Raw genomic sequence first — 22,668 nt, 5'->3', positions numbered from 1 at the left:
TCATATTTTTATACAAATAATATATTATAATAAAAAAAGTATACATATTAAATATTAAATTAGGATATGTTTAGATATGCATAAGTTATGTTTAAAAGTTTATAATGAAAATAATTTAACGTAGTGATATTTAAAAATAAATATATTAGCATATTTTGTTATTATGTAATATAAATATTGTAATTAACAATTATGTAAAAGATATATAAAAAATTAAAATGCCTTTTATATTCCTTTAAACATAAGATTGGATTTTAGCAAGGTAACATAATTCCAATATAATGATTAAAAAAAGTATAAAATATTAAATTATACATTAATAATAAAAAATGAAAAGAAAAAATCAAATTGGATCGTAATTAAATTGTTTGAAATGGAACCACATCCTAATACATATCCACCATTAACAAATCTAACTGTTCATATTCTAATCTAATCCAACGTCACCCGTCCCGTACTTCTTCGGAGGTTTGGCTGCCTAAGTGGGTCTCATTGCTTTTGGTTTCTTGTTTATTTATTTGCACCTACTTAAATGTTACCGAAGATGAGCAGATTGACGGCGATGTACAAAAAGACCTTGAAGCCGGAGATGCGGAATCCGATAATCAGAGTCGTCGTTTGATTTGTTTTCGTTGTCGTTTGCAGACCAACCCGATTCCTCACCTAATCTATTTTCTCTATCAAATTCATACTATCCATTTCGTTTATCCTAATTCGTGAATTGAAATATCTGTCTAATCGAAAAACCCTAGTTTTTCCTCTTGGCATCCGTTTCATTGTATGTCGAAGATTACTTGATCGTGCGTATATTCGTAAACACAGAAAGTATACAGGTATGTTACTTGTTAATTTTTTCATTTCACGGAAGTCGTCAAAATGGTAATTCTTAGGTAATTGTTGTGGGGTAATTTGCTCTATTAATTAAGGCGACAATTAGTTTAAACTTATGGGCTGGACCTAGCTAGTCTATGGTTAGGTACTCTCTTCGAAAAGGATTCAAAGACAATAAGTTTGTTATTCCTCACCAGTCACCATCACTGCGGTCCAAATTCAAAGAGCTTCACCCCTAAACGTTTATTAATTTTCACTGGTATTTTAAATTTTTACTAATTTAAGAAGTAAACTCGTCATGTGGTACACGGGGTCTGTCTTTGACATCTTTTAAGAGAGAGATTTTTTTTTCTAAAAAAAAAAACTATATTTTATCCAAATATCCATACTCATTAGTAATTATTTTGTTGAACTTCTATTTTTCCTTTTTCGTTTACCTCATCATTTAAACTTGTATATAAAAAATTTCCCACCGTTTTATGAATTTTACCTCAAATATCGCTATGATATTCTACACGATGTTGATTCTTTATTACATTTCATGTTAATTTTGTTAATTTTAAGAGTTACACTCTTACTAGTCTGACCAAATTTGTGTTCTCAAGAACCGAATACAACATGATCAATCTCACATCGGTCATGCATTTACCTTTTTAACATATATAATAAAAGCATCACTGTGTTGAAACTTCTCAATGCATACTATATTCATGTTATAATATTTAATCATATCATACAGTTTGTTATATAACTAAAGTTACTTGATTTTCGATGTATGTATTAAAATTTGGATAGAAAAATTATTGAAAACGCAGTGCACCCATGTAAATAAAAAACGAGATTAATACAGAGGTTAAACGAGCATCCCACACCCAAAAGGTGCCCCACATAGGTCTTCCCCGAAACCCCCCAGTAACTAAGGTAAACAACGTAGAAAAAGCACCCATTTCTGTACCGGTTCCGAAAGAGCGAAGAAAGAGGGGATGTTTTGTTAATAGGAACAAGAACGTGTTTATAGTCGTAGTGATATAAACAAGAATACTCATCTGAGCCGCAGGAACGTGTACATAAGGAATACGAAAATTTCCACCTTGTTGAAGTTCTAGTGGTTCTACCCGAGGACTTAAATGAATAACCATCGCTGTTAAGAACAACCGAGATCCAATGAAAATTTTCGTGTAGCTTCTAGTCTTTGACATCAAAAAAGAAGGTTGTAATAATGCTTCATATTTTTGTGTAGCATATGAATGTTTTATGTTTTGTAAACCTTTACAAAATAATAAAGAAGCCAAGACAATGAAGATCATAAAGATTTAACATAGTTCACTTGATTAAAGTAATCAAGCTACATCCATAAACGAACTAGAGAAATTTATTCATAAACTTGAATATAAACAATATACATTAGGGTTGCAATCATATATATATATATATATATATATATATATATATATATATATATATATATATAGAGAGAGAGAGAGAGAGAGAGAGAGATGTTTCTAGAAACTACTGTGTGCATGAATGCACCAATAGAAATTTATGAATAATTAAATAATTAAAAACTGTAATAAGGGTAATTATGTAACTTTAGCATGATAATTAAAGTTAAATCCCTTAATTTATGGATATTACCATAAAAATCTATTTGACCAACTATTTAACCCTAGTCTCTCATATCATACGTATTCTATTTCTGCCTCCTCCCATTTTCTTATTGACGAATGAACATCATCTAATAAAAAGTGGTAGTCAAACCTCTTGTTGAAATCTGTTTCCCCATTCTGTTGGTTATGCAGATGTTATTCTCGATGGCTCCATCTCCAATCGAAGCTAGCTTCTATCTCCAATCAAAGACATGTATCGTTTGGGAATCTTGTTGCTAGGTTAGGCGTTAATTTCCGATTCCAATTTAGTTCAAACGACCACGCTAAGCACCGACTCGGCCGCCAATCAAGAATCACAACTCCCGACTGTTGTTAAAGATAACTTGGTAGCTGTTGATGGTGAAGGAGATAATGGAGAAAAAGAGCTTCATGAGCTTTTGTTGCCTAACGTCAAAGATCTCCCCCTCTCTACTCCTTCTGCAATTGAATTAAATTTCGTCACTTACTTCGCTCCTGGTATGTAATTTCACCAACCAGTGCCATTAATTTCGTTAATTTAATTCATGATTCATTCTCCTTCCACCATAGAAGTAACAACCTATGATTCTATAGAGTATAATCTAGTTTTATTTTCATATTCAAATTCAAGAGAATCTTTTGACACATATAATTATTACTATTAAATTTGAAGATAAAGTTAGCTAATTTAATCTGAATGCTCAAATGTGTGTATCAAATTTGTAATTTTTTACTATAAAATGTCAAATGTAGGTTAAGTTTGTAACATCCCCAAAATTTTCATTTTAACTCATTAATAAAACCATAATTATCTTTCAACATATAAAAATTATAAACTATGTATCTCAAGAATAGCATAACATCTGTCAAATATATCAGAGTATAAACATCCCAGACTGAACAAATGGTGTGTGTGTGTTGCAATCTTCCCGAGCTCCTCTTTTGAAAACTAAAGCACCTGAAATCAAAACTGAAACTGTAAGCACGAAGCTTAGTGAGCTCCCCTAACTACCACATACCATACAAAACACATATCACAAATAACATAACTTTGGGACTACTCCCACTACATCGGGACAAATCTCGGCATCGGCTTACCCGACATCGGACTCCTGTCCGGCATCGAGCTTACCCCGACATCCGACCGCATCGGGTATTAGACTCACCCCGACATCGGGCTTACCCCGGAACACATAACATATAACATAATCACATATACTGCATCGAGCTTGCCCCGGCATCGGACCGAAGCCCGGAACAAATACATATAACACATAAACTAGCATACCTCGAGCTTGCCCCGAAATACATAAAACATGGCATAATGACTAACTTACATCAGGCTTACCCCGGAACACATAACATATATCATAAACATATAACATAATCACATAATCGGCATCGAGCTTGCCCCGACGTCGGACCGAAGCCCAAAACAACTAACACATAACACATAATCATACATGAATCACAAAGACATCAAGCATACATAACTACTTCTCGGGACCGCCTCGACATCGAACCGATGTTTGGAAACATATAGACTGCAATGGGCTAACCCCGACATCGGGCTCACCTCAGTATACTCTACTACTTAAACGAGTCGGCATTGGTGCCTTAGACCCATTCCTACTAGAGGAAAACTCACTTCTCAAACTGGATATTGAAAAACTCAGACGGAGGTATCTCTGTCAACTACTCCAATGACTCCCTAGCTATTATGACCAAAAATAAACACTTAGTCAAAAACTGAGAATCCATCTAAGGGTAAAATGACTATTTTACCCCTTTTGATCTAAATTGGACCATGATCGAGGCCCAATCCTTTCTAGTATTTCCAAACTCACTAAGGCCCATTAAAGTCCTCTAGTGGCCCAATTTTCTAAATTGGGCCCAAATCCTCAAATGGGCTTTCCACCCAAACCCAAACTAGCCCTTAGGCCCTTAACTGTCTCCTGGTGGCCCATCACGGCCCAACATCTGCTAACCTAAGGCCTTGCCCCAAACCAAGGCCCAATAACACAAAGTCCATAGTCTGACTATACGCTGCGCGTACAGTTTCATGGCTTGTACGCTACGCGTACTGGCGTGTACGCCCAACGTACTACCCTGATAAGCCATATTCTTCAAAACTGCTTAATCCCTTAAGACACAAATTCCAAACTACAGATCTGAGTCCAATAACCCTTCTTAACCGATAAAGTTGATCACTTGGTGGCTTGCACCTCACTAAATGAGATCAAACTTGTTAAAATAACAACTATCTTCATGGAAATGGCTAGATCTCGTGCATGAACGCAAATAGGCCTTAAAGATTGCAACTTTCCTGCTTAAGGGACTCAAGTAACTTCATGGGTGGCAACCGTAAGTCCAGAAATGGATTTGCATCATAAAAATCCAATCTTGAAACCAAAAGGAACAATATCCATGAGAACCTAGATCTATGATGTAAAAGCACCAAGATGTGAAATTTATACCTTCAATAGGTTGGAAATGATGTAAAACCTCTGGATCTACAAGCTCACTTCACTCTCTTGCTTCTTCTTTAAACACCTTCTTCTTCAAAAACACCAAAATACTTCTCTAATGGTGTGACAACCCGAAATTTCTATCTTGTATAGTCAATCAATTCAATCAAAATCAGACTTGTTTCTCTTATTTGTTAGCACTGTTTAGAGTCTATTTGAGTGTTCTAAGCCTAGTATATTCAAGAATCGGGTGTTAGGAAGTATCTGCTTGAAACCATTGTGCCTAAATCAAGCTTTAAACCCATTAAATTAATGGATTTTACGACCAAACCTTCATGTTTGGGCCGTAAACTCATGAGTTTGGCCGTGAACTCATGTTAAATACATGAGTTTACATCCTTTTCCTCATTTCTTTTCCATTACAAGGCTAGAAACCCCATTTCTCTCTAAAGTATCATAAGATCTTTGGTGGTTGTCGAGGCCAACAAAATAAATGCCCTAAATATTGCACACTAAAATAGTGTATAGTGGTAAGGGGACCGTATCCACGAAGATTGGTTCAATTCAAATCTCTATGTAAAATACTTTAAAAAAAATTAAAAGTAAAATAGGGGGGGGGGTGTTTAATTCTTTTTGATTGTTTGACAAAATTAAAACTAGCCAGAATGAAAATATGACAAGTAAACAAGTAAAAGTTTGGATTAAATTCAATGAAGTAAAATTGATTGAGTTTTTGGGTACACCTCATGGATGATATGATTGACTTATCATTAGACTTAATCGAATAACACTTGTGAATTGTTTTAACTTGGTTATAGCAATTCATAAGCACAAATTGCCTCAACTCTTCTTAGAAATTAAAATGGTTAGAGGAGCTCTTAACACATTTCCTAAATTGAATTCACAAAATCAATGAAGCATAAAATCTTGTGAAAACCAATTAGCTTTAAGTTATAAGAGTTACCAAGTCCAAAAGATAATCAAATGCTTACATTATCATTATGGAGGAAACATTTCCATGGCCTAAATGAAATGAAAACAAACATATAAACCATTTGTTGCTTACTAATTTGAAGGTCCATTACTTAACCAAGAAATTAGTCAACAAAAACAAGCATTCATTCATCCAAGCTCATGATCAAAGATAAATAAGCACAACAAGATGTTTAACTAGAAAACATTTCCATAAACTTCAAACACAAGGTAATAATAAGTCTTCAAAGCAAATAATCATCCATGGTTTAAACCTTAATCAAGCAAATGAAAGTTTAGCCAAGCATGGCGAAAGTGAAAGAAAAGCAATATAATTTAGTGGTACCAAACATTGTCTTAGATGCAAGATGGAAAGAAATTACACTATTCTTCCAAAAATCCTTCAAATCTTCCAAAGCTTTCATGAGAGAGAATGGTTTTTGTTCTTCAAGTGATGCCCTCAATAATGGCTCCAATCTCCAGCAAAAGGGAGCTGATTTCCAGATTAAAAAAGGTGTCAAAAGCCACCCACCAAACTTCCACAAATAGAGTCAACAAGTCAAAACCTGGAATCCACTCAGCACAATTCATGTGGACCGCGTATGGGTCCATGCAAACCGCGTGGGTCACGCTGAATGTGTGAGTTGGGCCATTTAACATGCAATCTAGCCCAATCTTCAATTCTTCAACTTCAGCCCACATGCATAACTCTTTAGAGCCCATTTGTTCCATTCCAAAGCCTTCTAATGATTGATCCAATACTCCTTCAATTTTCTTGTAGCTTGATTCCGCGTCGCCTCATCATCATCCTTGCTCACAAATTAAGTCCAAATTGATTTCTTCTTTATGCAAGCACCAAGCCCAATCGCACCACTCCAAATCCACAAGCAAACTGCAAGCCTCCATAAGTCCCGCACCCTTCTAAGCCACCAATAACAAAAAGTCTTCGATAAATCCTGCAAATAAGCTTAAAAGACTGGAAAGCACCCGGTGAAGGAGAAAAATAACAAAAAGAGAAAATATGCATGAAGAATAACTAAATGAGATGGTTTTAACTAAAAATAAACTACGTAAAGAAGTAATAAAATGAAGCTATCAAATCACCCCAAGCTTGAACCTTACTTGTCCTCAAGTAAGACAAGACTAAAATGAACTTGAGACAAACTACCCTAAAAATAAAAAGAATGGATAGAACCATGGAACCTGTTCAACGTTAGTCAACATGGTCAGGATTGATCTCGCTGCTATCTTACAACTTTTTCATCCGATGACAATAGGACCATAAACCATAGCCAGGACAACTCCTCTAGGTGAGCAAGGAGGGATGGTCAGTCGTAGCCTCAATGGAACATGCATACAATGAAGAACATCTGTAGTAGGGAGAAAGCAGTTGGATGGGCTTGTGTGGAGCTCTTCTTTAAGTGTACACTCTGATCTCACGTCTGCCGGTTTCTCTCATGTGTAACTAGGTTTAATCGCTCGGGCACCATTGTAGGAATCGACTCACTTGGTGTTGGCCCAAACCTCACGTAGTATCCGACTCGACAATCTCCCTAACATCACCAATTTGTGAAAAACAACTCGATCTAAATACAGTAAATCAAACCTATACAAATGAATATCAAACGCCGGGTGACCAAAATGTTGGAAAATTTTGTTCAATAATTGAACCGGTCACCCTTCTCAGATTTCTGCAACTGGGAATTTGCCTGCTTTTTTTGTTTTATTATTTTTATTATTATTATTATTATTATTATTATCACAAATTTTTTTAACTAGAAAACCCCTTTGACTCAAAATTTGGTTCCCGAAAGTATGTAAGTGGAACCGAATGGGTAGAAATAACAATCCGAATGGTCTAAGTTTTGTTCAATATCCCGTGAGAAGCAACTCTCCACCCCAGCTTTAAGCTTTGTTCAATATCCCGTGAGAAGCAATTTATCGTGGAAACCCGAGAAATCCGGCAACGGCTTGAAATTCCGGCAAAATTTTCTGGCGAGCTATGAGAGATATTTTTGGTGGGGTTTGTAGCCCTGTCCAAGAAGAGCACAATGGTGGTGTCGGAATAGCGAGAGGTGGCCGGAGTTGGCCGGAAAGTGGTGGTTGAGTGGTGGTGGCGCCCCGAGCTACAGCAATCGATCGGACCCGGTTTTTAGTGGGGTTTGTAGAGCTCGGAATTTAGTGAAGAATAGCGGTGGTCTCACGAAATTCCGACTGGCGGTTTGACGAGAAACTGAGTTTTAGTGGTGGAGATGGAGGTTCTATAATGGAGGTTAGGGGAAAGGAAGAAGAAGAAATGGGAAGGAGAAGAGCCGGCTGGGGGTTAGGGGGTTTTAATTTGCGGTCAAACCTAGTCAAAACACGGTCAATGCCAATCAACAACTCACGCAGACGCGACTGCAAGTACACGTTGTCCGCGTGAGTAAGCCCATAAGCATTCTAATTTCCTTTCATGACACGAGATCGACTCCAGGCACTACACACAGTCCGTTTTAATAAACACACGGACAAGTCTCCGATGAAACGCGGACCGCATGAATTGTACTGGAACTATCTGTTTGCTAATGATAGACGCGGACGTTTTGAGGGACAATACGCGGTCCATTTTAATAAACACGTGGACAAAACTCCGATGACACGCGGACCGCGTGAATTTGCTTGAAGTTGTTCTATTTGCGGATGTTGGACGCGAACACTTGTAGAGACCACACGCAGACCATTTTTTTATTAACACGGATGGACCTTGGATTACACGCGGTCCGCGTGAATTGGCTTGCCATTTTTCCCAAATTTTTTTTGCTCTTTGACCAATAGAACACCGGGTCCTCAAATCCAACATTCTTTTACTGCAAGAATTAAGAAGAAGAGATGTTAAATGCAAAAATGGATCATCTACGACATTTATTCGGAACTAGAAAAGACGAAAACTTTTTGTTTTCCAAAAATGCCCCTCTTTAGTGTGTTTGGCGAGATGTGCTACCCTCTTGATTTTAGTACACCGGGGCATCCAATTGGATGACATTTAGGACATTTGCGTTAAAACCTTTATAGAAAGGTTTCAATCGATGCCCATTGACTTTAAAGATTTGCCCAATTTCTTCACTTTGAATTTCAACCGCCCCATAGTCAAATGTCTTTATCACAACAAAAGGTCCAATCCATCTTGACCTTAGCTTGCCTGGAAATAACTTCAATCACGAATGATATAGTAAGACCCTATGCCCCGGTTCAAAATGCTTTCGGGTGATGGACTTGTCGTGGAAGAGCTTCGTTTTCTCCTTATAAATCCTTGTGTTTTCATAAGAGTCGTTTCTCAATTCTTCTAGCTCTTGGAGTTGAAGCTTCCTATGCCTTCCCGCCTCGTCAATGTTGAAGTTGTATTGCTTGACCGCCCAAAATGCGCGGTGCTCTAATTCGACGGGAAGATGAAATGGTTTTCCAAAAACCAATCTGAAGGGAGACATTCCTATCGGGGTCTTATAAGCGGTGTGATAGGTCCATAAGGCACCGTCAAGCCTCAAACTCCAATCTTTCCTTGTCGGATTCACTGTTTTCTCTAGAATAGACTTGACTTCACGATTCAAAACCTCCCATTGACCATTCGTTTGAGGGTGGTAGGAGGTAGACACAAGATGGGTCACGTTGTACTTTTTTAGCAAGGACTCCATCATCTTGTTACAAAAATGCGTCCCTCGATCACTAATCAACGCCCTAGGCACACCAAACCTCACAAAAACATTAGATTTTAGAAAGTCGATAACTTTTTTGGCATCGTCCGATCTTGTAGCTTTGGCTTCAACCCATTTAGAAACATATTCAACCGCGAGCAAGATGTAAACGTTGCCAAACGAAACGGGGAATGGGCCCATGAAATCAATCCCCCATATGTCAAAATTTTCACAAACAAGGATTGGATTTTGTGGCATTTGATTTTTTTGTGAAATGTTCCCTGTCCTTTGGCACCGTTCACAACGTTTGCAAAACAAGTAACAACGTGTGACATGGTTGGCCAAAATAATCCACACTCAAGGACCTTTCTCAAAGTCCGACTAGGTCGGAAGTGTCCCCCACAAGCAAATTGATGATAGAATTGCAAAATGGATTGGTGCTCTTGTTGGGGTACACATCGCCTAATGATTTGATCGGAACAATGTTTCCACAAATAAGGTTCATCCCACACATAGTATTTTGCATCACTTTTGTGCTTGTCTTTTTGAGCACATGTGAATGTGTCGGGATACCTCTTTGTGACCAAAAAGTTAACGATATCAGCATACCAATGAGTAGATTGAGTGAGGGAACAGAGATGTTCATCTGGAAACTTGTGCCGCAAAGGGAGAGGGGTTTCATTTGAAGTGATCCGGCTTAGGTGGTCGGCAACAAGGTTCTCACATCCACTCTTGTCCCGGATTTCCAAATCAAATTCTTGTAACAATAAAATCCACCGGATGAGTCTAGGCTTTGCATCTTTCTTCGTCATCAAGTACTTAAGAGCTGCATGATCCGAATACACAATGACCTTGGTACCAAATAGGTATTGTTTAAATTTCTCCAAGGCAAATACTATGGCCAATAACTCCTTCTCCGTAGTAGAGTAGTTGCTTTGAGCATTTTCTAGTGTTCTCGATGCATTGTAGATCACATGGGAGGCTCTTCCTTTCTTTTGACCAAAAACGGAGCCTATTGCATAGTTGCTTGCATCACACATAATCCCAAATGGGAGATCCTAATTTGGTGCTTGCATGATAGGGGCGGATGTGAGCAACTCTTTCAGCTTGTCGAAAGCTTCTTTGCACGCCTCATTGAACTTGAAATCAACATCCTTGTGCAAGAGTTGGCACATTGGTCTTGTTATCTTCGAAAAGTCCTTGATGAATCATCGGTAGAAACTTGCATGGCCCTAAAAAGAACAAACTTGCCGAACACAAGTCGGGTATGGTAAGCTTTGAATAACATCTATCTTGGCCTTACCTACCTCAATTCCTTTCTTTGACACAATATGACCCAAAATAAGACCTTGACTCGCCATAAAATGACATTTTTCAAAATTTAAAACCAAATTTGTTTCAATACATCTTTTCAAAATTTTGGTTAGATTGGTCAAACACTCTTGAAAGGAGCTTCCATATACCGTAAAATCATCTATGAAAACTTCAATTATATTTTCAACATATTCTAAAAAGATACTAACCATACAACGTTGGAAAGTGGCCGGGGCGTTACATAATCCAAATGACATTCTACGGTATGCGAAAATTCCAATGGACATGTAAAAGTTGTCTTTTATTGGTCTTCCGGCGCCACCGGAATTTGGTGAAAACCGGAATACCCGTCGAGACAACAATAGTGGGATTTTCCGGCCAACCTTTCTAACATTTGGTCAATGAAAGGTAATGGAAAATGATTTTTTCGTGTGCTTGCATTGAGTTTGCGGTAGTCAATACATACTCTCCACCCATTTTGCGCACAGGTGGGGACCATCATACCTTTGTTGTTCTCGACCACTGTGATTCCCGTCTTCTTCAACACGACTTGAACCGGGCTCACCCATTTGATATCCGAGATTAGATAGATCATTCCCGCATCTTGGATATTCAAAATCTCCTTCTTCACAACCTCCATCATAGGCGGGTTCAGTCTTCTTTGCGCATCCCGACTCGGCTTGCATTCATCCTCCATCAAGATATTGTGCATACAAGTGGAGGGACTCAAACCTTTGATATCCGCAATCATCCAACCCATTTCCTCTCTATGTTCCCTCAACACCTCGAGGAGTTGTTCTTCTTCACCCTTTGTTAGGTCAGTCGAAATGATGACCGTAAGAGTCTCGTTGTCTCCCATGTACGCATACTTCAAATGTTGAAGAAGGATCTTTAATTCTAATTGTGGCGATTGGAAAAGGGAGGACGGCAATCTCGTGCGATTTTGAGATAATTCGATTTGCTTCACACTAAATTGGGTGGTCTTCTTGATCTCCAAATTTTTGACTAATCTTTTAACTTCGGGGTCTAGTGAGTAGAGCTTCAACTTCTTGGCTAATTTTTCACAATCAAACCCTTTGCTCAAAACCATCTCCAACATGTCACCATTAGATAACTCGAACAACTCTTGGATTAATGGTTCAACAACATCAACAAAGCACAAGGATGAAACATCACTAGGATACCTCATAGCATCATAAATGTTAAAACTTATCGTTTCACCATCAAATTCCATTATACACGGTTTTGAGGATACTGATTCATCTAGGTCAATCACATAGAAATCCGCCGAGAAGACCAATTGGTTTACTTGCACTAGGAAATCTTCCAAAACACCTCTAGGAAAGACACTTGATTTATCCGCAAGAGAGATTATGACACCGGTTTCACTTAAGGGTCCAATATTCAATGATTCATACACCGAATTATGCATGAAATTGATAGAGGCACCAAGATCAAACATAGCACTACTAAAAGTGACATCTCCAATCTTGCAAGGAACCTTGAACATTCCGGGATCTTTGCACTTGGGTGGAAGCTTCCTTTGTAAAATTGCGGATGCATTTTCGTTCATCGAGATTTTCTCATTTCCTTTCAACTTTCTCTTGTTGGTATAAAGCTCCTTCAAGAATTTTGCATATCTCGGAATTTGTTTGATTGCATCAAGTAAAGGAATGTTTACTTCCACCTTTCGGAAGGTGTCCAAAATCTCTTTCTCCTCCAATTTCTTCTTCGAAGTTGCAAGTCGGGAGGGGAATGGTGGTTGAGTGGCTATGTGTGTTACAAGGGGAATAGTCTTCTTCGGAACTCCGGCTTGTGCATCGTTCTTGACCATAGGTTCTTCAATGGGAATGACTTCTATTTTCTCCTCTTCATCCATTGGCTTCTTCTTTGTACTAATTTCTCCGGCTTGTTTGCCACTTCTCAAGGTCACCACATTAACATTAGGATTCTTTTCGGTTTAAGAAGGCAATTTCCCACGGGACTCCAACTTGCTTATGGATGTATATATATTTCTCATTTGTGCTTCAAGGTTAGAGATACTAGTTCTTGTCTCTTTTTGGAATTTTTGGGTGCTAGTGGTTAGGGATTTGACAATGACTTTGAGAGACATTCTGAAGCTACTTGGTTGGGATTGAGGAGGTTGTTGGTGGTGTGGAGGGTGTGGTTTGGATTGATTGTGTGGTTGTGGATGTTGGTAATGAGGTTGTGGTGGCGGATAGGATGGTCTAACCAATGCATTTTTAGGCAATGATCTTGGGTTGTAGCTCATGTTGGGATTTGGCTTCCAACTTGAATTGTAAGCTTTTTGTGAATCAGATGGTGTGTTGTGGTAGATTTGGAACTCTCCTATGGCATTCACATATTCCGCATCTTCTTGGAGAATGGGACACATATTCGTAGGGTGTCCCATTTTTGCACATATCCCACAAACCATCACTTGTGGAGTTTGTCCCAAGGCTAGCTTTTGAACAACGGAGGTTAAGTCTTTGATTTGAGACTCAAGGTTCGATGATCCCACTTCATTGACTTTGTGTTGTGTGTCTTTTTTCATGTCTTGGCACGGGCCAACGTGTTGGGAATTCGCGACTATGGTGTTGAAAAGTTGTCTTGTTTGTTGTGGAGTTTTACTAAGAAATCACCACCACTTGATGCATCAACTAGTCTTTTCTCCATTGACAACAATCCCTCATAGAAGTGTTGAATGAGGAGATGTTCTCCATCATTTGCCTCAAAGTCTTTCGGGAACCTCTCCTACGTCCACCATTACAATTGGTTTAATATTTGAAAACGCCTTTATTTTTTTTCCATAGATTTTATTAAACGTATATTACATTTTAAATTAGAATTATATTAAATACACTTAAATCTCACCAAAAATAAAATGAATTAAATTAGGAATTCTATTAATGACAATTAAATATCACCAAAAATAAAATGAATTAAATTAGGAATTTTATTAATGACAATTAAATTTCACAAAAAATAAAATAAAAAATACTCTCCCTGCCTCAATTCTTTACATAATATATCTAACCTAAGTTTTATAGGGGAGAAGAAAATGGGAGAAAATAGGTTGTTTTGATTAAACTTTACAATTTAGATTTGTAGTCGAATGACTGAAATTATAAATACATCAGAGAAAGGTATGAAAACATGTAACTCAAATTCCACTTGTCAACTTTTTAGACATCTCATATATGTTTATTTCTTGATAACTAATATTTGTACTATTTATCGATGTTTGTGCTAAAGTTGTGACAACATTAAATGATTGTTACTCAAGTTGCTTGATTTGTTTTTGATTTCTTGTAGGTCGAAATTGGAGTTGACAAACAACAGAAATGGTTAAATTCATTTGGGTTCTTGTCAATGTAAGGAAAATATAGTTTGATTTTTATGTTATGAGGGTGTGAACTTTTGTGGTTTTAAAATTAATTGTCACAGTTGTGTTATTTAGAAATTTGAATCGGACCTTTCTATAAGATTCCTCATTTTTTTCATACTTTTGATGAATTGTTCAATAAGTTGAGCAATCGAATTATAAACGATAGAATCATACACAATGTATGTAATATGCTTTGATTTTGGTTGTTAAAATCACAAATTTGTTTTTTTGGATATGTTAGGATTTGAGACCTTGATTTGTATACTTGGAAATTTTGTTTGGTCTACCTATCTACTACCTGTTTGATGAAATGCTTAAGAGAACAATATTGAGATAAACCTACGGTCAGATTTAAATTACTTTAAAAATATATTGGTTTAAATTAATTAAAAAATATATTTGTCGATTTTTGTTATCCTTCATGGTTTAAATTTGTATGTTTCTCCTTAAAGTTTCATGTTTGATTCCTTATATTTCTTTGTTTATGTTTTAGTTATAATGTCTTCTTTGACTCTTGATGACATTGGTTAGTTTCTCATACTAAGTTTTCTTTGAAAATTATATTTAATTGCAAGTTATTACACTATCTAACACCCCAATAATCTCTAATATTTGTATAAGATGGTGACACTTATTATTTTTTATTGCAGCTTCTATTCATATTGATTACCGGATGTGATTTGAGTTATGAAATGTTGCGACTGAGGGGATTCCAAATTGTGGGGCAATGGAATTCATTACAAAAGGAGACATGATTTATATACCTTATTGGGTATTGATGGAAACATTTAATTCTTGCTCATGTAGATTGATAAATATTTTACAATATGTTATTTTAACCTTATATTAGGACCTTTTTTTGGAAAAAAATTGTTTTTAATGTTGAACTTTGAAAAAAAATGTTCATATATAGCATCATACTCTTAAAAAATGACATTTTTAGATTATTTTTAGTTGATATGGAAACTTATATTTTTTGTATATTGAAGCTCATTTAAACGATTGTCTTTTGGAAAAAAAAAATTCATTAATAGCATTAAACTTTGCAAAAAAGTTTATTAATATCATCGTAGTTTCAAAGAATGACATTTCGGTATTCTTTTTGGCTAATCTATAAAAATTTTATTTTTTTCTACATTAGAACTCATTAATAGGATTTTTTAAAACATTTTGTTAATGGAAAGTACATTATCATTTTCTTTTGCGTAATAGACCATTTATGTAAGAAAAACATTTCAAATATCGACCATTTATGTACTTTTGTTCACAAGTAAACCATTTATGTAGTTTATGTAAGAAAAACATTTCAAATATGGACCATTTGTGTACTTTTGTTCACAAGTGAACCATTTATGTAGTATATAAACTTAATTGTTAATTAATAGGTCATTAATGGCAATTTTCTAGGAAAAATTTTTAGTATTGAAATTCGCAAAAAAAAAAAAACAGAATGATTACAATGTATTAAGTTATTTTGTATTCATCATATATATATATATATATATAATTTATATCATAATTTAAGTTTTTAAATAAGACATAACGATATTACCACCTTATAAAATAAAAATAAGATAGCAATTAACGAATTAATTGATTCTCTATGTCAATATTTCATTATTATCTTTAAACGATTAATTATCTTCTAAAGTTTTGTTATACGAAAATTTTGTCAGATATATAAAATTAATCATGTTTTAATTTTCCAAATTATAAAAGTAATCATTGTTTATGTTTTTCATATATGAAAATCATATTACGAAAAAGAGTACTAACATCTACCCGTTTTAAAATAAACTTCACATATTATTGTAGTTTTTAAATATATATTTTGACAAAATAACTATTTTTTAGGATTAATGTATACTTATATATATGAATAGGAGATGATACAAGAACAATATATTACGTGTTCTTTAAAGTATAACATGTTTCTGCTAAGAACATATGAAAATTTGCATTCATAAATAAGTCTTATTTTTTAACCAATTTGCTAATATTTATTGCAACACACCCTCCCTCTAAACCTTAAGCCCCTAAATAGTCGTCTGAAACTGATCATCAAAAGAAACTATTTGGTACCATTGCATAACTAATAGTCAAAATAAACTATCTAGAGATTTGGTCCAAGGTTTCCTCTATGTCTGCATGAAGATGACATGTTAGCATTCAAACTGATAAGAAAACAATTTGTAATCAAATTATGTTTCACGATGATAATCAATAAAGCTTACGGAGAAACAATTCCAAATGTAGGTATTTATCTCCCAGAATCAGTTTCACGCATGACCAACTTTATGTTGCACTGTCTAGAGGGATATCACGTGCCAATACAAAAGTATTAGTGAACTCTGACGAACAGTTCAACGACAATGAAGTTTATACATCATATATGGTCAACAAAGAGGATATCATTGCTCTGTAGGTATTTATCTTTAAGAATCGTTTGGAGGCAAGACCATTTTATTTTGAGATGGATTTAGACAAATTCTTCTAGCAATACAAAGAGGTAATTGTTCGGATACTGTGCATGCATCATATTCATCTAAATTACGGCATGATGTACAGTTTTACGTTTAACCGTAAACATGAGATTTATTTTGGTTATCTAACTAATGATTTGGATGAGACAAAAACATTGATGAGTGGATTCTTAAAATTGGTGAAGGTAATACTGACGGCCTTAATGATGGTGAAGCTGAAATTGAATTTCCAGAAGACGTTGTTCACTCTATAGGTGACTATATTCATTCAATTGTATCCACCTTTTATCAATCCTTTGAAAACCATCTTGATGATGAATCATATTTTCAAGATAAAGCTATTTTGGTCCCTACAAATGAAGAATTTGATGCTACCAATGACTATATTTTAGGATTGATGAAAGTTGAAAGGAAAACATATATGAGTTTAAATTCTTTATGTGATACAGAGTTACCAGGTTTTTTTGAGGAATCAATCTACTCTTTAGTTGTGTTGAATCGTTTTAAGGCATCTAGAATTTCCAACCATAAACTTATACTAAAAATAGGTGTTTCAGTCATATTACTTTGTAATATCGACCAAACCAAAGGACTATACAATGGTACTAGATTATAGATTGTTAGGCTTGGAAGAAACATCATTGAAGCCTTAATCATATATGCTAGATTCTTTATCGATACTATTTATATACCTTTCATAAATTTAACTCCGTCTAATTAAAGACTCTCATTCCGTTTTCAGCGGAGGCAATTCCCCATAGCAGTTTATTTTGTTATGGCCATTAACAAAAGTCAATGACAATAATTATCAAATGTTGGATTCTAGTTGCATAAGCTCGTCTTCACTCATTTTCAGTTATATATTTTTTGTTTCTCGCGTCACAAGTGAAAAAGATTGAAGGTACTTATTTATTACGAGAAAAGTTGTCCAACTAATAAAACAAAATGTTATGTTTACAAAGAGGTCATTCAACTATTATAGATATTCAAGTGTTTATTTGTTTTTTTCAAACATTTAAATGTTAGCAATAATGCTAAATCTGTTTATGTTATTTTATTTTTTTATAGTGTCAACTTTTTTAAAGTTTTACATGTATATTTTTATACGTTTTCCGTGTTTTACGTGGGTTATAATCTAGTATATATATACCCCAACTTATAGGTGTTAGTTAAATATGAACAAAAATGGTACTTCTTATTCGCATAGGGAACGCATGAATACATATGTTAGGTACAATTCTCCCCAATAGATAAGCAATTTTGACGGATTAATACATGACACATTGGTTATCCTTATTTCATCCGTACCCATGGTTTCCGTGGCTATGGGTCTCGTTTTACTAAAACAGTAAAGCACCCCTGAAATGAATTCTATTGACTAAAACACCGGTCATATCAAATCTTGAGATTTATGGAGTGTTTGAGGTCTCCTATTTGAAGAACATGGCGCCCTAATGGAAGCCTCATGTTACCATCTTTATCAACCACGCTCAATTGCTTGCAAACATCGACCTTAAACTTAACCGAAGTTTGGTTCCATGGTCCCAACTGCACCCTCTTGAAATCCAGCAACTGTTTTTGAGGCGAATTATATATCACCTGAGGTGGGTAAGAGAACAACAAGACCGAGTGGCTTCCGGCCATCTTTCCGATGTTTGTTACCGTGATTTCAACATCAAATGATTGGCTACCACAAACCTTGTCAGTTGCATCAATTGATTTGCAAGTAGATTTCGAGCATTGATCAGTGGCTGGTTTCTTTAGTGAGATTGTTAACTGTTTGGGTGCTTTAACGAGGTGATGAACGTATAATGAGTAACTTAATCCATAGCCAAATGGGTAAACTGTTTCGCCTCTATAGAATCGATAGGAGCGACCTGGATAGCCTGTCGACGGGTCTGCCCTCATGTTCATGTTGCTCATGGTCACCGTATCCGTATAGGATCGTGGATACCATGTCATGGGTAGTCTTCCACCTACAAACGTAATCAAAGTGGTGTCACTTTTAGTTGCATGATTTATAATTATTCCGTTAGTAAAATATACATTTAGCAACGGATGTTATTTATATTGTAAATTGATTTCGTTGGTGTTGGCAAAGTACCTGGATTATAACGACCAAAAATGACATCAGCCAAAGCACCTCCACCTTCTTGTCCAGGTAACCCAACCCACATAATGCTAGTAACTTTTGGGTTACATTTTGCAAAACTAACATCAATCCCACCTCCCGACATGACAACAAGAATCACCGGTCCTCTAGCTGCATATGCAACCTCAGAAACAAGAAGGTTTTGTTGTCCAGGAAGATCTATTTCGGTCCTATCTAGGGCTTCATGCTCTATGGAAAGATCTGTGCCCATAACTAGAACCACGGCATCTGCTTTAGCAGCAATGTTCTTGGCCTTTTCGAATCCCTCAGTAGAGTTACACATCACATGATCACACCCTTCCTCGTAGATAGTTTCAACTGAATCTGACAGACCTTGTAGAGGAGTTGTGTATTTGCATGGAATTCCTGCGTAGTTGCCAATCATGGCTACCGTGGCATTAGCATTAGGCCCGATTACAGCTAGTGACTTGATATCTGATGGAAGAAGTGGCAAAGACCCTAAATTGTTCTTAAGCAACACAATTCCTTGTCTAGCGGTTTCACGGGCTAGATCCTGGTTGGCTTTGGTGCATATATCTTTCTTGCCTAATTTCCCGTACATTTGCTTGCTTGGGTTACCATCGAAAAAACCAAGCCTCATAAGTGTCGTGAAACTGTTTGTAACAGCCCGATTCACCATTGTTTCGTTCACTAACCCCTTCTTCACTGCACTTGCTGTGAAGTTCTTTAGTGAATCCCCGCAGTTAAGATCCAACCCTGTTAAAATCCGCATTCGAAACAATTAATAGAGGAACTTAATTAATCAATAATATTGTACAATAACCACTGGAGTTACCTGCGTTTAACGCATCTGCTGTAACTTCTTCTGGTGTTTTCTCATATCGCATGTCTTTGAACATGACTTCTAATGAATCACAATCCGAACTAATGTATCTGTTGAACCAAAAACAAGGATTACATATTTTTAATTGGAGAATGCAAGTAATTAAACTATGCATCAATTTGCTCAACACTTTACCCATTTAATTTCCATTTTCCCCGAACTGTATCTTCCAAAAGCTCCTTATCGCCACAAGCGGGTACACCATTAATTTTGTTGAAAGAACACATAATACTTGCAACATTTCCATCCAAAACACACTTTTTGAATGGTAGGTTGTATGTATCCTCCAAATCTTGCTGTGTTACCTACAAAAGTGAAAAACAATTTTCACCCCTCGCACTTACGATATATAAAACTTTATACTAAGCTTTCATTTAAAGAAATAAACATACAATGGCATTGAAATGGAATCGATCAACGCTAGTCCAATTATCAAGATCATAGGCAGTGTAATGTTTACAACAAGCTCCGATTTTGAGTCGATCTTCATCACCATCCTCTGTTTCTTGTAAACCTTTAACATAAGCTACTCCATATCTACTTGCTACGAGTGGATCCTCTCCTGGTGTTTCTTGCCCTCTTCCCCATCTCGGATCTCGGAAAATATTCACATTTGGTGACCAGAATGTTAATCCTGCTACACCAGTATTGTACATTGCTCTAGCTTCTGTCGAAACCACCTATATGATCATCAAGTTTTTGTACATTATGATAATGACTTAAAAACATAAGAAGCAAAGAATTCGAAAACAAATATAAATACTTTTCCAAGAAGATTCCATAGAGATTCATTGAACGAGGCTGCAGTGAGGATGACTTGTGGGTAGCTAGTAGCTCCAGGCACTACAGTTTTGTTGAACCAGGTTGCAGGTCCGGTGTCAGAAACGCCATGCAAAGCCTCCGACCACCACCCATAAGATGGTATCCCAAGGCGATCTATGCTATCGGCTACACTCACAATGCTCCCCGCTTTTTCTTGCAATGTCATCATGTTTACTAAATCATTAACCCGTGTTTTCACATCCAGTGAAGTGTTACAGAACAGGAATTTCTTCAAGCCTGGATTTTTGTCAATGTCGCAAGCAAAACGAGGGGAGTATTGAGCCGAAACAGACAGGAAAATGGAGAGGAGAAAGGCAATGGCGAGTAGAAGAGGGAAGTGTGGATTAATAGTTTGAGAAGCCATGGATGGATTTTTTGGGAAGGAGAGGTGATCAGTGTGAAGAAAGGATGTTGTGGGAATGGGTCTTTATAGGTAGAAATGTACGAGAACTGAGATTAGTAGCTGACTGTTGGTAGTACCTTCTGTTAGACCAATGTTCTCGGGGATCTAGACAGCAAAGAGTGGTGTTACGGTGTTAATTGCAATGTTTTCTTAAGCAGTTTGACCATTTACCCACAATATCCTGTTTTTCGGACCATAATTCATGTCCCATGAACCAACACACAAACCATTGCTAAGATAGTCACTAATTTTGACAGAAGTAATAACCATTTTTAACTTAATTAACATTTTATTTTTATTGAAAGAATAATTTGTACAAATGGTTGGTCTTTGTTGGTAACATAACGTTTAGATGATGAAACTCGAATGATATATATTAGGGTCTTTAGTAACGCCAAAAGTCGTTAATTGTTATAGAATATAGATAGCAAATTGGTCCTAAACAGTGTAGTGGTTATTGTTTGCTGCTTGATTCGTAATCTAATAAAATAAATTAAGATAATTTTGTTACATGTCAATTTTTAATAAGTTTTTAATATTTGTTATTTTGTAATATTTCTTAAATAAATAACATTTATATGTCAATTTATGGTTTTTTTCAATTTTTAAAATTAAAAAGCCACATAATACTTATATTTGTATATGTGAAGTATCAAATGTAATAAATATTATACTAAATTGCAATTAATATATTTATAGATTCCTTATTTCAAAATTTTATTTTGAAAAATACTTATTAATTACATTTTAATATTTTATTTTTTTTAATCAACTCGTGGAATACACGAGTTTTACACATAGTCTATTATAATAAATAAAGATAATTTTGTCAAATTTCAATCTCTAATGAGTTTTAACACTTGTCATTTCTTAATAGTTTTTAAATAAATAACATCCATATGTCAATTTATGTTTTTTTTTTTTCAATTTTTAAAAATAAAATATCACATAATACTTATATTTATATATATAACTCAAACATACTCTCTCAAAATGTCTTCTTCAACTCAAACATACTCTCTCAAAATGTCTTCTTCAACATCTTCATTAGGCAAGTTTGATGTCGTGCTTGAAACGATTATAAAGGTTATTCGGGAGGCGGAGCAGATGATCGAATGACTACAAGAAGAAAATGCTGAGAATGCACGGCGGAGGAAGAGAAGATACATACAAAGATTTCTTGAGGTGGCTAATGATCGACTCATGCATGATTACTTTGTGGATGATGCCAACTTTATATGATATAATTTGTCTTCAGTTCTATATGCATAAATCTTTGTTTTTGCATGAGATTACTTTGTGGATGATGCCAACTTTATATGATATTATTTTCGTCTTTGGTTCCATATGCATAAATCTTTGTTGATCGAGTATTTGGAGCTTTGAAAAAACGTTGACATATTCTTAAATATCCCGCGTCGTATATGGAGGAGAAGAAGATGAGCGAGGTGATGTATACTTGTATCATATTGTGTTATATGATTCTCGAAGACGAAGAAACGCAATATGTGAGTATAATGAAAACGAGATCGTTCCACCGATACAAGCTTTTGAGGTTGGAAGCACGAAGTGTATGTCGAGGAGGGCACTAGTTAATGATGTTGAGACATATCATGTTCTTCATAGGGACTTAACGGAACATATTTGGAACGTCAACCACATCGATCTAAACATGGAACCAGTCGACGATTTTGAATG

General features: G+C 35.8%; 1 protein-coding gene across 1 annotated transcript; it reads right to left on the bottom strand.

Moving 5' to 3' along the window:
* Positions 1–17,942: 17,942 nt before the first annotated feature.
* Positions 17,943–20,950, bottom strand: LOC145073233 (beta-xylosidase/alpha-L-arabinofuranosidase 2-like). Its single transcript, XM_079019792.1, has 6 exons — positions 20,509–20,950; positions 20,138–20,425; positions 19,881–20,050; positions 19,698–19,795; positions 18,854–19,618; positions 17,943–18,725 (listed from the first exon to the last, which is right to left on the bottom strand). Exons 1-6 carry the CDS (start codon positions 20,929–20,931, stop codon positions 18,145–18,147), a joined length of 2,325 nt encoding a protein of 774 aa, XP_078875918.1. The 5' UTR covers positions 20,932–20,950; the 3' UTR covers positions 17,943–18,144.
* Positions 20,951–22,668: the final 1,718 nt, after the last annotated feature.

The sequence above is a fragment of the Lactuca serriola genome, chromosome 9 (genome assembly GCF_051521515.1).
Source record: "Lactuca serriola cultivar US96UC23 chromosome 9, Lser_US96UC23_V15, whole genome shotgun sequence".
NCBI lineage: Eukaryota > Viridiplantae > Streptophyta > Magnoliopsida > Asterales > Asteraceae > Lactuca > Lactuca serriola.
Note: the sequence above shows the minus strand (reverse complement) of the source record. Positions and strands in the feature narration are given on the sequence as shown.